This window comes from Lynx rufus, unplaced genomic scaffold, assembly GCF_022079265.1.
Source record: "Lynx rufus isolate CCGP_SWC_20201006 ecotype Redwood Valley unplaced genomic scaffold, mLynRuf1.p SCAF_7, whole genome shotgun sequence".
Classification (NCBI taxonomy): domain Eukaryota; kingdom Metazoa; phylum Chordata; class Mammalia; order Carnivora; family Felidae; genus Lynx; species Lynx rufus.
In genome coordinates, this window is record NW_025814889.1 from 62655999 (window position 1) to 62670583 (window position 14585).

Genomic DNA, 14585 nt, shown 5'->3' on the forward strand with positions numbered 1-14585 from the left:
TATCCTAAATATATAAAGAACTCTTACAACTCAACAACAAAAAGACAACCCAAGTGAAAAACAAGCAAAGGACTTGCATAGATATATCTCCAAAGATACACAGATGGCCAATAAGCACATGAAAAGATGTTCATCATTGGCCATTAAAGAAATTCAAATCAAAACCATAAAGATGTATCTCTTCTTACCCACTAGGATGCCTTTAAACAAAGTAATGGAAAATAACAAGCATGGATATGTAGGAACCATTTATTCCATTAATCCAGGTAGGAAATTAAATGGTGCAGCCACTATGAAAAATAGTTCCTCAAAAAGTTAAGTACATAATTACCATATGACCTAGCAATCTCATTCTTAGGTACATATCTAAGAGAAATGAAGACATAATGTCCACACAGAAACCTGTACACAAATGTTGTAATATAGCAATGCTCATAATAGCCAAAAGGTGAAAACAACCTGAATGTCCATCAACTGATGAATGGATAAACAATTTGTGGTGTATATATAGCCAATGGAATATTATTCAGCAATTAAAAGGAACTAAGTATTGGTATATGCCGCAACTTGGATGAACTTCAAAATACTATGCAAGGTGAAGGTCACATATTGTATAATTCTTCTTATACGATATATCCAGAATGGGCCAATCCATTGTGACAGAAAGCAGATCAGAGTTCACCATGGGATAAGAAGGGGAGAGTTAGGATGATTGGTGCTTTTAGTGAAGTAATGAAAATGTTTTGAAATTAGAGAGAGCAGGAGGCACCTGGGTAGCTCAGTTGGTTGAGACTCTGACTCTTGGTTTTGGCTCAGGTCATGAGCCGAGGTCGAGGTTTCTTGAGTTCAAGCCCTGGGTTGGGCTCTGCACTGGCAGCATGGAGCCTGTTTGGGATTCTCTCTCTCTCCCTCTCTCTCTGCCCCTCCCCCACTCGCACTGTCTGTCTCTCTCAAAATAAATAAATAAACTTATTTAAAAAAAAGAAATTAGGGAGAACTGATAGTTACCACAACATGATGAATACATTAAGTACCACTAAATTATACACTTAAAAATGGTTAACTGTGTGTTGTGTGAATTTCTCCTTAATATAAAAAACGTTTTAATATTCAAACATATTTTTCATCAAATTTTCAGGATCATGTGTTTATGTTTTATATTCAATAGTCCTGTATTCATTCCTGCTTTTGATGTTTGTAACATTTTAATCTTTTTAAAAAACATAGCTTTATTGACATATAGTCCACATACAACAGAATTCACCCATGTTGCATGTATATTTATTTTGGTGAGTTTTGGTGAACATAGGTCGTTTAGCAACTACCACCACAATCAAATTTTTAAAAAGCAATCAGTATCCTAAAAAGTCCCCTTAAGTCTCTTTACAGCCACATCCCCCTCTGCACATCTTTTCAGTTCCCATTCTCACATATTTTGTCATAATTCTGCCTTCTCTAGGCATTTCTAGGCAATTCTAGAAAAGGTAGAATTACAACGACAGACATTTTGTATGAACGGAATCTTACAGTAGTAGTTTTATAGGTCTGACTTTTCTTTTTTTACTATTTTATTTTTAAGTAAACTCTGCACCTGATGTGGGGCTCAAACTCACAACCCCAAGATCTAGAGTCACATGCTCCACAGACTGAGCCAGCCAGGCACTCCTGTCTGGCTTCTTTTATTTACTAAGATATGTTTGAGGTTCACGCATGTTTTTTTATGCATAAGTAAATTATTTGTTCCTTTACATTTCTGAATAACTTACTATATTAAGTTTACCCATTTACATTTTGAGATCCACTGGAATGTTTCCATTTTTCAGCTATTATGAATACTTACTTACAAGACTCACATGGACCTCTTTCTATCTTTCTTTGAGGAGAATTGCTTAGCTTCATATTTAACTTTTTAAGAAACTGCCAACATTTCCTCATCAGAATGAGGGTTCCAGTTGACCCACATTCTGGCCAACACTTAGTCTCATAAATCTTTTTAATTGCAGTCATTCTAGTGGATATGCAGTGGTATCTTTTTGTGGCTTTAATTAGCATTTCCCTAATGACCAATAATGCTAAACATCTTTCTGTATGTTTATTAACCTTTGCATACCTTTTTCTGTGAAGATTCTGAATCTTTTGCCTATTTTTAATGAGTTATTTGTCTTATTTCTAAATTTTAAGAGCTCTTTAACTATCCCAGATCCAAGTCCTTCGTAGATATGTTTTGCAAACACTTTCTCCCAATGTGACTTGCCTTTTGAGTGACTTAACATTATCTTTTGATGAGCAAAATTTTTAATGAGCAAATGTTCAATTTGTTCATCTTTTTCTTTTATAGTCTGTACTTTACATGTCCTAAGAAATCTTTGCTTAACCCCAGTCTGCAAAGATTTTTCTCCTATTTCCTTTTAGAATTTTTGGTATTATTTAACTCTTTTGTTTAAGACCACGAGCCACTTAGAATTCATTTATAAGTATACAGTATGAGGGAAGGGTTAATGTCACATTTTTTTTTCCTTATTGATATTCCATTATTTCAGTACTTATTATTTAAAAGACTACCCTTTCCCCATTGAATTATCTTGGTCACTTTGTCAAAAATCAAGAGCATGTAAACGTGAGCTTACCTTTGGATTCTCAATTCTATTCTGTTTTCTGCTTACTATTCCCAGCACCCCCCACCCCAAGTTTGAGTCACACTCTCCTGCTCCTTTACATGTCCAGAATCTGATAAAAAAAAAACAACTAGGCATTGTGTGTCATACATTGTAGTGACTCTATATTCCATTCTGTTCGACTGAAATCTGCTGGTTTTACTGTTTTAATATATAATGAATTTGCCTAGACTCAAAATGAAAAATCTACTTTCTCTGCAGAGAGCTGAAATTTTTGCTCAGTTTTTTATTTTTTCTTTTGCCCGAATCTCTGGGGGAATCTCTCTTGTGCCTACACAGCTTTTTGATCACACAGTGATTTCAACAGAGGTTGTACAGTGACAACTCAGGCCAATGAAGCTTCCCCTCTCTGCTGACCAACCCGTGTATGGGTTAAAAAATTCATTCAAATTTGCAGCAAATAAATAAGTCTCCCCAGGCTTTCAATTTTGCTTGTGCTCCCTGGGGAGGCCCACGTTGTTTAGCAGCCAGCCACGAATGCATGCAGAGTATATTACCTCAGCCCTTCTATAGCTCTCTTATTTCCAAAAGTTCCCCCTTAAGTTTTCTGCTGCTATGCTATGCTCCCAAACCAAATCAGCCACCTCTAACCAGTAAATTTCTGGTTTCTTTCACACCAGCTGGTGGGGGTGTGTGTGGAATGGAGTGGGGTGGGGATGGGAAGACCCTTGGGCAAGAAGCATCTCATCCAATGCAGTAGCAGTTTTTCATAAGTAAACATTTTCAAGTTCTTTGCTGTCTTTGGTCATTTTTGAAACGGTTGCATTTGGTGATTTTTTTTCCAGCTTTATATAATTTTTTTTTGAAGTGAGAATCACCCAACCAACTCAGGCAGTCAGGCAGTCATTAGCGGGAGTAGCATCTTAACCATATTTTAAGCACTTATGAATATATTATCATTATCTCATTTATCATTACATGAAATCAAACAAGTTACTTCAAAAATTAGTCAACTATAGCAGGAAAAAAGTTTGCAAATATTAAATTTCAGATCCAATTTCTACAGGCTTGGTAGAACAGTAAAAGATATCATATAATTAAGGTGGCCATGATATGTTAAGTCTATGAAGGTCTTTAAGACGTATATTACTTACCTAGAAAAATTTAAATTTTTCAGGTTTTTAGACAAAAGAGTAGATTCAGTTTAGACCCAGACCCCTGTGGGGGGAGGCAATACTAAGTAAGTTTAGAGTGTCTGTCTTCAAATGCTGAGAGTTCATCTGGATCTTAAGAAAATTACCTTGAAGGCTGCTAAACAATGAAGGCTCAGTAAGGTCATCACAACTGCCAGAAGGATGGTGGCCAAGTTCCGTGTGTCCCATATGGTCTCTACCAGGGGAATACTGCCCACCTGCCAGTCATAGCACAGGGTAACAGGTGCAAGCAGAAGCCACACGTTGAAGGCCAAGAGGTAGGAGTAGGTAAGGAACCTACAAAGAGAAGAAGAATCATTGAAACACGACTCAGGGTCCATGAGATTTCACAAACAGTCATTTACCAAGGTTTAATTAAACAGCATTTGTATACTGTCAACAGGGTCTTACAGGAAAAGACAAAGTAAGGTGGAAGGCCGTTCATTTAGTCATTAAATAGATCATTTTTAAATAGATTTACTAGTGCTAGGCACTGTGGTAGGTGCTGGTCTTTAAAAAGTGAACAAGTAAAGACAGTTTCCATGACATATATTTAAAAATTATCATATATATATAAATACATTACAACCTGAGATAAACGCCAAAAAGGAGAAGTCTGATGAAAGTTTACGACAGAAATGATGTCCTGCTACGTATGATTCCCTGGGTAAGAGACATTTAAACTGTCCTTTTTTAAAGTGCTCAGAAAACTGCAGTAGATAGTAAAATATGTCATCATCTTTATAACAGATTGATCCATACTGAATTATTTCTTTTAAAAAATCAGAATATCTATGGTAGGGAGATGAAGTCTCTTATTCATAAGTGAAGGTGCTACGCTTCAAGAAAAGGGAAGTACAGCCATCATCCCTACTAAGGACAATGGCCAGTTAGACCCAGGGAAGGTAGGAAAATAACAAACGCAGGTGGTGCTCCGGTCTCCTGGCTGTCTAGGCACTAAGAGAAGGTGAAAAGCATTCCAACTGACCCCATTCCTTTTCAGGGTAGAGGAAATGGAATTGATTTAAATGTGAATTTATTGGGGCGCCTGGGTGGCTCAGTCGGTTGAGCGGCCAACTTCCGCTCAGGTCACGATCTCGCGGTCGGTGAGTTTGAGCCCCGCGTCGGGCTCTGTGCTGACAGCTCGGAGCCTGGAGCCTGTTTCGGATTCTGTGTCTCCCTCTCTCTGACCCTCCCCCGTTCATGCTCTGTCTCTCTCTATCTCAAAAATGAATAAACGTTAAAAAAAAATAAAAATAAAAAAATGTGAATTTATTAAAAAAAACAAAACCTGAATCTATTTACATGTGTTCAGTCAACACAAACTCATTAAGTGGTGGTCTACACCCTTGAGAACTGCAGAACTTTCAGCAAACCACAAACTTCACGCAAACCTGTGCACCAGGAGACACCAAACTCCAGCATGGTGTCTAGCGACGTGAGGCTTATCTCGAGGAGGACCCCTGCCCCCATTAGAACCGTGACCTGAGAAAGCTCAATGCCACCGGGAGAATTTACTATTGGCTCTAGCCGATACCTGACAAAAGGCCTCTGACCTCTCTGTCTCAGATCATTTTCTCCAAAGGGTTCACAATTGTGAATACATATCTCCTACAACTCACAAGTCTTTCTCAAGGACCTGAGAGCCATTCCTTTAAAATGCAATCATCAGGAAGGAGAGGGCCTGCCTCCCTGTGTCTGCAAGAGAATAACTGCCAGCCAGCAGACACAGCCAGCCTAAATGCACTTAGATGACCATTCCTTTGTAATTTTCCACTTCTTGGCCTCTTCTGAGTCCCAGCTTGCCCTGCTCTCTCACTTTCCCTCTAAAATGCCCAATCACCTCTGCACAACTGAGAATGGCACTCAGCTCTCTCCCCTGCTGTCAGCAGTTACTGAATAAAATCTATTTTCACTGCTTTAACCGCTGTGTTTCTGCTTGACACCCTATATTAAATAGGGTTAAATAGAATAATTAGATATATTCCTTGTCTTCACAAAATATATAATCCAGTAGTGAAAACAAGATATACAAAATTAAAGAAGCAGAATGAGATGAGCACTGCAACAGTATAAAATGTGAAGGTAAGTCTTCTGTCAGTTGTTGAACTCTTGGAGAGATTCTTAGATTAGCAAAGAGATTAGCTCAAATAACTTCTAAGTTAGCTTCCAAAGTAGAGGATTACTTCATCTTGAATTCCTCTCAGCAAGTAGCTACTGGTTGGGAACAGCCTTCTCAGACCCTGCCAACTCATCCTCTTCCCTTTCCTCCTTTCCCTCCAAAGTTGGCAGTAAAAAAGTCATCAATGATAGCCAGGTGAGGCTCAGGGATGAGGCTTTACTCATTGCCCCAACACTCAAACCCCAACAGAGAACTGGGTTGAAAGAGTGGGGATATTTCAATGGTGTTTTCCAATCCCTTCCTCTCTGTTGGTATTTTTAATAAAATGTTAACATACAAATCGTGCAGTATACACTGAAAGCTTGATGAAGTCCAAGCTTTGTTGTTTGACAAAAATAAAAACAAAAATACTGCCTTATCCCTTTTAGGCTTGGGGCTGAGAAACTGTCTCCTGAGAGAATACTAACTCCACAGGAGGATGATTGGGTCACTTTGGGCTTTGTTTTTTCACAGAGCTTCTAAGCTGATGCAATCTACTTCTTACTTTAGGAAAGATTCTCTGTGACTTGGCTTTAAAAGAGAAGGCAGAACCATCAAACTTAGGAAAATCACAACATTTTGTCATTCGATTACTCTCCAGGTCTTAAAAATTACTTTTATAAATGGTATCTCTCCTTCTTGATATAATAATTACCAGCAATGATTATAAATGGCTGCTAAAATTATTAGGTGACGAGCTGATAGGATACTTCATAATGGATGGATCAGGATAAATGAGGTGCCTAAAGCTGACTAACCAATTTTAACATCATAGAGAGGGAGATTAACATCCAGATGTCCTCCTGATGAATACATGTCACTACCTATGAAGTAGTCTTGTCTAAAAAAAAAATAAGAAAGAAAGAAAGAAAGAAAGAAAGAAAGAAAGAAAGAAAGAAAGAAAAAAGAAAGAAAATTAAACTTGAGCAAGCCCTTTATTACCAGTTTACATCAAATACAAAGAACACCAGAACACGTTACATAACGCCACAGGGATGCAATGTGACAAATCCAGAAAGTTGGCATTCCACAAAACAAATGCTGTCATGTTCTTCAACAAATATATTGTAGTAGGGGCAGGGGTGGGGGGAAGGAGGGAAGAAGGAAGAGGGCATCTGTAAGTTAAATGAGACATAAGAGGGATTCTGGGTGGCTTAGTCAGTTAAGCATCTGACTTCGGCTCAGTTCACGCATCTCATGGTTCATGAGTTCGAGCCCCACATTGGGCTCTGTGCTGACAGTTCAGAGCCTGGAGCCTGCTTTGGATTCTATGTCTCTCTCTCTCTCTCTCTCTCTCTCTCTGCCCCTCCTCTGCTCATGTTTTGTCTCTCTCTCTTTCAAAAATAAACATTTTTTAAAAAAAGTTAAACGAGATATAAGAGATGTATCAAACAAAGTGCAGACATTGTTTAGATGCTATCTCAAACAAACCATTACTAAAAATACCCACTTATGAGCAGGAAAACTTGAAGCATTGATTGGAAATATGATACTAGAGAATCACTGTTAATTTTTAAAGTGTGATAATGGTATTGTGGTTATATAATTTAAGGATCCTTACCTTTCAGAAACCCATACTAAAATATATCCATAGGAAATGAGATGATGTCTGGGATTTGCTTCAAAATGAAGGACTGGGGGTAAGGGCACAGAAGAGGGTGGGGGTATGAATAAAGCAAGATTGGCCGTGAGTTATGATTGTTGTAACTGGTTAATGGGTGTGTAGAGGTTCTTTATGCCCTCTGCTCTACTTTTGTACATATTTGATATTATCCATAATAACAAATATTTTTTAACTCGTGGAAAAAGGCAACAGAATTGCAACAAGAATACTTTCTTATGTCTAACGGCAGCTTGAAGGAATAACTGTAAGTGCTAATGTGGAATAACTGTAAGTGCAAGGAGTAACTGTAAATGCTAATGTGGAAATTTGTATTTAAATTGTGAAGTTCACATTTTGGCCTTACCCTGCAAGTTGTCTTCAGTTTCTTATATTTTCTAGACTTGCAGTGGCATAGTAACAGAAAAGAAATAATAAATAATATTTTTTCAGTTATAATCTCAGTATTGTAACTTGGATTTTTAAAAAAAATATTTTTACACAGGCTACAACCCAAATACGTTTAAAAAGTAAAGTAAACCACAAACCTAAAAGCAACTTACCCTCCTATAACACTAGGAAGGTCAACACTGTTAACTTACCCCTTTTAATACATACATATTGTCTCCAGAAACTCAAGAGACGTCACCTAGTGCATATGAATTCAGATCAATGTTGCTAGTAAACTCTTTGAAAACTATTTGAAATACTGAAACAGCATCAGAAAATTTTTTGCAAATTTAAGTGTAAAGAAGCCATTTGGAATCATGCCAAAAGCTAATTACATTTTAGGGGGCTAGTTGAACTAGCTGTAATCAGCAACTCAAGTCTTTTAACTCACTGACTATGAATTACATTTTAAACTAATCATCTTGTTTATTTCTGCTAAAATTTTAAAAATGAAATAATCTGTTGAATATCTCTGCCCTGCTGGGTTCTTTTTTTAAAGCAGGAGCAAAACCAAAATGAATTATTCACCAATTTTCTACCACGAATGCTGCTAACAGGAGGAAAGCCGCTAGAATATCTTGCCAACAAAATGGATGGAATACACAGGGATTCAGCTTGAACAATTTAGTCATGTAGTTGCATCGCCAAGCCAGGAAACATATGTGAAAGGGAAGAAAAGGCTTTGGGGGAGCTGGCATGTATCAAATGGCACCAAAGGAAACTGGGTGGCCCTGAAAATGTAAATCTTCATTTTCACCAAGAAAAAAATGAGAGTGTTGTAAGGGCAGAAACATACCTGGAATCTGTTCTTTGCCTTCGAAAAAACCTTTTTGGCTAAGAAATAACACGAGCCTAACATAATTCCTTATCCTAGGAAGATGTCTATGATAGGTACAGATGAAAAAATCATGCATCGCAAGCACAAATATACAGCCCTTGCTTGTTTTATATAAAATATTACTGCTCCAAGGATCTTCCTTTCTCATTCACCAAAAAAGCCCTTCCATTGTTTCATAAGTACAGGACATTGTGTCTACTGTATACACAGAGTCCTCCTGGGAAGGACACCGGCTAACACTGTCGATAGACCAGCCTCAGTATAAACCACCTCTACCACCACAGTGATACCCCTCATTGCCCAGACTGTGCCTCTAGCCCCTAGGTTTTGGTGATCTGTCTTACCTGTCCCTACACTGTCCCCTATTTTCAACTCTTGAATTACCTCTGGTGCTTCAAAAGGGTCTCCACGGTCTTGCTGTGCCCCAGCAGTACCAACAGGCCTTTTTCAGGCATAACCGGCTTATTATTATCATTAGGATCTTCTCCTACCTATTACCTTCTCCAGAACTAGCCAAAGAAAGCCCCTTCCTGTACCACCCTTCTCCATAGACAGGACATCCTCACTGGAATTTAATAAATGTTGACTAATTACTCTGTGCACTTTTCTAGGTGCCAAAGGGTAATAAGATCTAGTCCCCTGCCCTCCAAAGGAGGACATTCAGCATTGGTAGTAAGAATGCAAACACGCGTTACATGGCTGAGTAATTGTGAAATATAAAGGTACAATTTCAATGGAGTTCTAAGAAATGAGAGATTAATGAAAAACAAAGGATTAATGACATCCTAAGGGGGTCTGGGTGGCTCAGTAGGTTAAGCATCCAACTTCAGCTTAGGTCATGATCTTGCAGTTCATGGGTTCGAGCCCTGCATCAGACTCTGTGCTGACAGCTCAGAACCTGGAACCTGCTTTGGATTCTGTGTCTCCCTCGCTCTTTGCCCCTCACCCACTAATGCTCTGTCTCTGTCTCTCTCTCAAAAATAAATAAACATTAAAAGTTTTTTTTTAATGACATCCTAGAATCTATGGAGAATTTAAATAAGTGGAAAGATGGGAGACAGAGAGTCCAGGCAGGGCCACCAAATGGCTTCAAGTTGTAAATGAACATGACACTTACTGCAGAGAGTTAAGAATATGGATCACATTGGGACTCCTGGGTGGCTCAGTCAGGTAAGTGTCAGACTTCAGCTCAGATCATGATCTCATGGTCCATGGCTTCAAGCCCCACATCAGGCTCTGTGCTGACAACTCAGAGCCTAGAGCCTGCTTGGGATTCTGTGTCTCCCTCTCTCTCTGCCCCTCCCTCACTTGTGCACAATCAATCTCTCTCTCTCTCTCTCTCTCTCTCTCTCTCTCTCTCTCAAAATAAACATTCAAAAAACTTTTTTTTAAAGAATATGGGTCACACTAAAGTAGAATTAAAAATGTGTAATATAAAAAATTATAAAATGATTCCAGCTAAAATGTCTAAAATGAAAAATATCACATCAGTGTTGGGGGAGGATGTGCAGAAACTGGAACTTTGAAAAACTACTGTAAATTGATGAAGCCACTTTGGAGAACTGCAGGGAGTTTCATGAAAGCCTAATAATAAATGCACGGATGATCAACCAAGTCTACTCCAGAGTTCATACCCAATAGCACTGCAGACAGATGTTGACCAAAAGACATTACATTGCTCGCAACTCTTCTTAATAGCCCCAAACCAGAGATAACCAGATATCCATCTACAATAAAACGGACATATACATACACTGTCGTATATCCATTCAAAGGAAATCTATTCAGCGACAAGAATGAGTGCAACAACAGGGATCAAGGCCGTAACACAGACCAAAATACAGAACAAAAACAGAAGACACTGAAGAAAAGGAAATCATCTACAGACAAGGGCAGGGTGACTGGAAGCAGGACCTGGCCCCTGTGACACAGGGCTGGGGCAGAAAGCCACAAGGCAACCCCAGCTACATGGACTGTGTAGATGGTGGTTTGTCCCCTCATCTCCTTGCTCCTCCGTAACAACAGAGTAGAAGGTGCCAGGACCTTCCAGGCATTCTGGGACCAAGGCCCAGCAGCAGTACCACTCAATACTTGTTGCTTCAGCACCTGGGAAGAGAAACAGCAAGCCTATTTCCGAATGGTGAATCAGAAAAGAGGTCCAAATGACTCATACCTTCTTGTGTTTTATTTTTAAAGTTCTCCTGTATTAAAAGAACCAATGGTCTAATCAAAGCACCTCAATTTACGGTAGGGTTATTTTTAAAATTCGCATAAGAATCTAAAGACAGGAAAGTAAGAGTATAACCAGGCTTCTCACAAACCCAAACCAGGTGCATACGGGAAAGCAGGGCAGCACCCTACCCTCCCTTTGGTCCACAGGCCTTCCTCACGGCTGCCCTGCTTGCCTCTGTCACATGGGGGCTTCTTGCACCCGTTCGGAACTGAGGCTGGAGCATGGTCAAAAGGGCAGCCCCTTCTCCTTTTCTCCTGTCCTCACACACTTATCACTACAGTCTTCACTCTCTCTGGTGTCCAGGTCCTGAGAGCAGTGCCTGTCAACTCCCCTCACCTTCTGGGACCAACTCTTACAAGTCGCTGAACTCCAGCCCCCGCTGACCCTTCCGGTCCCAGTGAGGATGTCACGTCCTCTGACAAACCTGCCCTGTCACAGCCCACTGCTAGGCCAGGTGGGTCCCTCTCTGTGCTCCCACATACTGCTCACACTGCCATCCCACATACTCCCCATACTGCCCGGTAACTGCCTGTTCACGTGCCTGTCTTCTCAGCAAAGCAGAAGCTCCTGGGGGACCGGGCTGTGTCTTGTGGGTAGCTATTTCTCCTGCACCTAGCTCTTCAAATGGATGGATTCTGTGGGCTTTAAAACATTAACCTGATATTAAAATAATACCTAAAAATCTGAAAATATTCCCGTTTTATACTTTTGGTTTTGGCCTGAGGCAACCACACAGTTTTCTATGGTCCTACAAAGATACCTGCTGGGTTTCTAGTTGTCCAGGTATGTAGCTAAAGGGTCCAAACTGGAGATTCTGCTTTTGTGTCTCCCTACCCCCTCAGCGCATAGCTCATGGCATACCATCAAATAGTGAGGAATGTATGACTAAACACACCTCCTCTCTTATGCCACAGAAGCATCATTAAAAAGTGATGCCAGCCTTACATTTTCTTATTTTACATTCAACTGCAACGAATATAGTTTAAGTGAGAACTCATGTTACCATGGATAAACGATAAAGTGAATCTGAAATGTCATTAAGTCTCTCTGACCTTTTTAATGTGCCATTAATACAGTTATCTTATTAGCAGAGACAGCTTCATCAGGATAGAAAAAATGAATTTCAACATGTAAGACTGTCAGCAACAACTTCTAACCCGTACACCCATTTAAAAGAAGTAAATAACACCTTCTGCAAAATAAATACTTGGTTCATTTCTTACCTAAGGTCTGTTTCTTTCTGCAAAGCATTTAACAAACACCTTTATTTCAAACCAACATGCTTTCTCTCATCGAGCACAGGTTTGCCTTCCACTGAGCAAACATGTACTAACTGCTTACTATGCAGCAGGCGTAGATTTCCAGATTTCCATACAAGAATTCTGTTGGTATACTAATGAACCACATCCAATAGCATTAAAACTCCCTTAAACATGTACAGCGTTTTCTAGTTCTCAAAGTATTTGCATATAAGGATTAGCTGATCCCAACACAATCTCTATGAAGTGGGTATTACCCTCGTTTTTTGCAGTTGGGAAACAGCCTAACGGAGGCTGTGACTTGTTCAGTGTCCTGCAGCAACCCCACAGCAGAGCCTATACACAAGACACTGTTTGGGGACTTCACATGGAACCCCCCACCCCCACCCCCCTGCATCATACAGTCTTCTGTTAGCACATCTTTATTAACAAGGAGAACAGAAAGGAGATATAATGGATCAAATATTGGTGTTTCATGGAGAAGAGCCTGCCTGAGACCCTGACTTATTTCTTGAACAGTGAAGCCCAAAGGAACTTCAGTTTTTATATAACATAAACAAACAAATAAAACTCTAACTTTTGGTTAAAGCGGGGCTGACAAAAACTTAAAACCAGTGTGTGATCCCAGCTACAGCACAGTAAACAGATGACTGCACTGATATAAATGTTTGTCAGAGCACCACACAGCAAGAAATAGAATCCTTACATAAAAAGCTGAGGCTTGGCATTTTATTCATTATGAAAAGCAATTTTTGTCTTTATGTTCTAATGTTAGGAAAAAAGAAGAGAACTGTTTCTTTAATTTTTATCAGCTTCTCAGGGATTTAAGATTATAATGGAAACACTATGTAGATTTATTTTTTTTTCTTTACTGTTTATTTATTTATTTTGAAAGAGAGAGAGCATGAGTGGGGTAGGGGCAAAGGGAGGAGAAAGAATTCGAAGCAGGCTCTGACAAAGGGCTCAAACTCATGAACCATGAGATCACGACCCAAGCCGAGATCAAGAGTCAGATGCCCAAAGACTTGTATAGTTTTTTGGTGTGTCTCTAGATGTTTATTTATTTACTTATGAGGGAGAGAGAGAGAGAGAGAGAGAGAGAGAGAGCACAAGTCGGGGAGGGAGGGAAACAGAAGGAGACATAGAATCTGAAGCAGGCTCCAAGCTGTCAGCACAGGGCCTGATGTGGGGCTCAAACCCATGAGCCGTGAAATCATGACCTGAGCTGAAGTCAGAAGCTTAACCAACTGAGCCACCCAAGAGCCCCTTATAGTGAAGTATCAATAAGTGATCCAGACCAACAATTTCCAACAACCTAGAGGTAACATGGGCTACCTCCATAAGCTGCCCCTTCTGGCTGCCATCCTTTCTTCTTCCTTGTATTTCTCTCCTTCTTTCCAGAGTCCAAGATAAATTAGGTCAACTACTATTACATAGAGCCATTTCACTTGGGAAAACTACTCTCAAAGTCTTGATAACCTCTTTCATCCCAAAAAGTTACTTTCTTTTTTTTAATGTTTACTTATCTTTGAGAGAGAGAGAGAGAGAGAGCACGCATGAGAGAGAGAGCACAAGCAGGGGAGGGACAGAGAGAGAGAGGGAAATACAGAATCCGAAGCAGGCTCCAGACTCCGAGCTGTCAGCACAGAGCCCCATCCGGGCTCGAACCCACAGATCGCGAGATCGTGACCTGAGCTGAAGTCAGAGGCTCAACTGACTGAGCCCCCCAGGCAACCTCCTACAAGCTACTTTCTATGAACGTAATACAAAATCCATAATGGAGACAAGAGTCTCCTTGCCGAGAGGTCTTCAACCACAGAGGACACAGTTTACACCTGAGGGTTTCAAAGAGGGCGCCACACACCTGCCTCCAGAGCCACTTAGGCTGCTGGTCAGATCAAGACTGTCTTACCCACTTAATTCTTTCAGAATTTCTGTGACATGAATTAGAAGTCTTTGCTTGTAAACACTTCTCCGGGTAATTGTGATATTCACCCTAGTTTGGTAATCACTGATTTAAATATCAGAATAACTTCAGTTTCATTTTAAAACACACACACACACACACACACACACACACACAGTTTCATTTAAAAAAGACCTTCTAAAAACAAGGCCCTGCTAATTGCTAAAGCAAGAACAGAGCATCTCATTTTGCATAGCTCACCTGGAACACACAATGCATTTTAAAATGATAATTTAAATTTTAATTCAATTTGTTCAGAGTTTATTATGA

General features: G+C 39.7%; 1 protein-coding gene across 2 annotated transcripts in view; it reads right to left on the reverse strand.

Annotated features, from left to right (window-relative positions):
* The window catches only part of TMTC1 (transmembrane O-mannosyltransferase targeting cadherins 1), a 270701-nt gene that overhangs the window by 117780 nt on the left and 138336 nt on the right, over positions 1 to 14585 (reverse strand). For both annotated transcript variants that reach the window (XM_047066852.1, XM_047066851.1), the window contains one exon: positions 3916 to 4105. In XM_047066852.1, coding sequence (XP_046922808.1) covers positions 3916 to 4105 — 190 coding nt within the window. The remainder of the gene's footprint in view (positions 1 to 3915; positions 4106 to 14585) is intronic.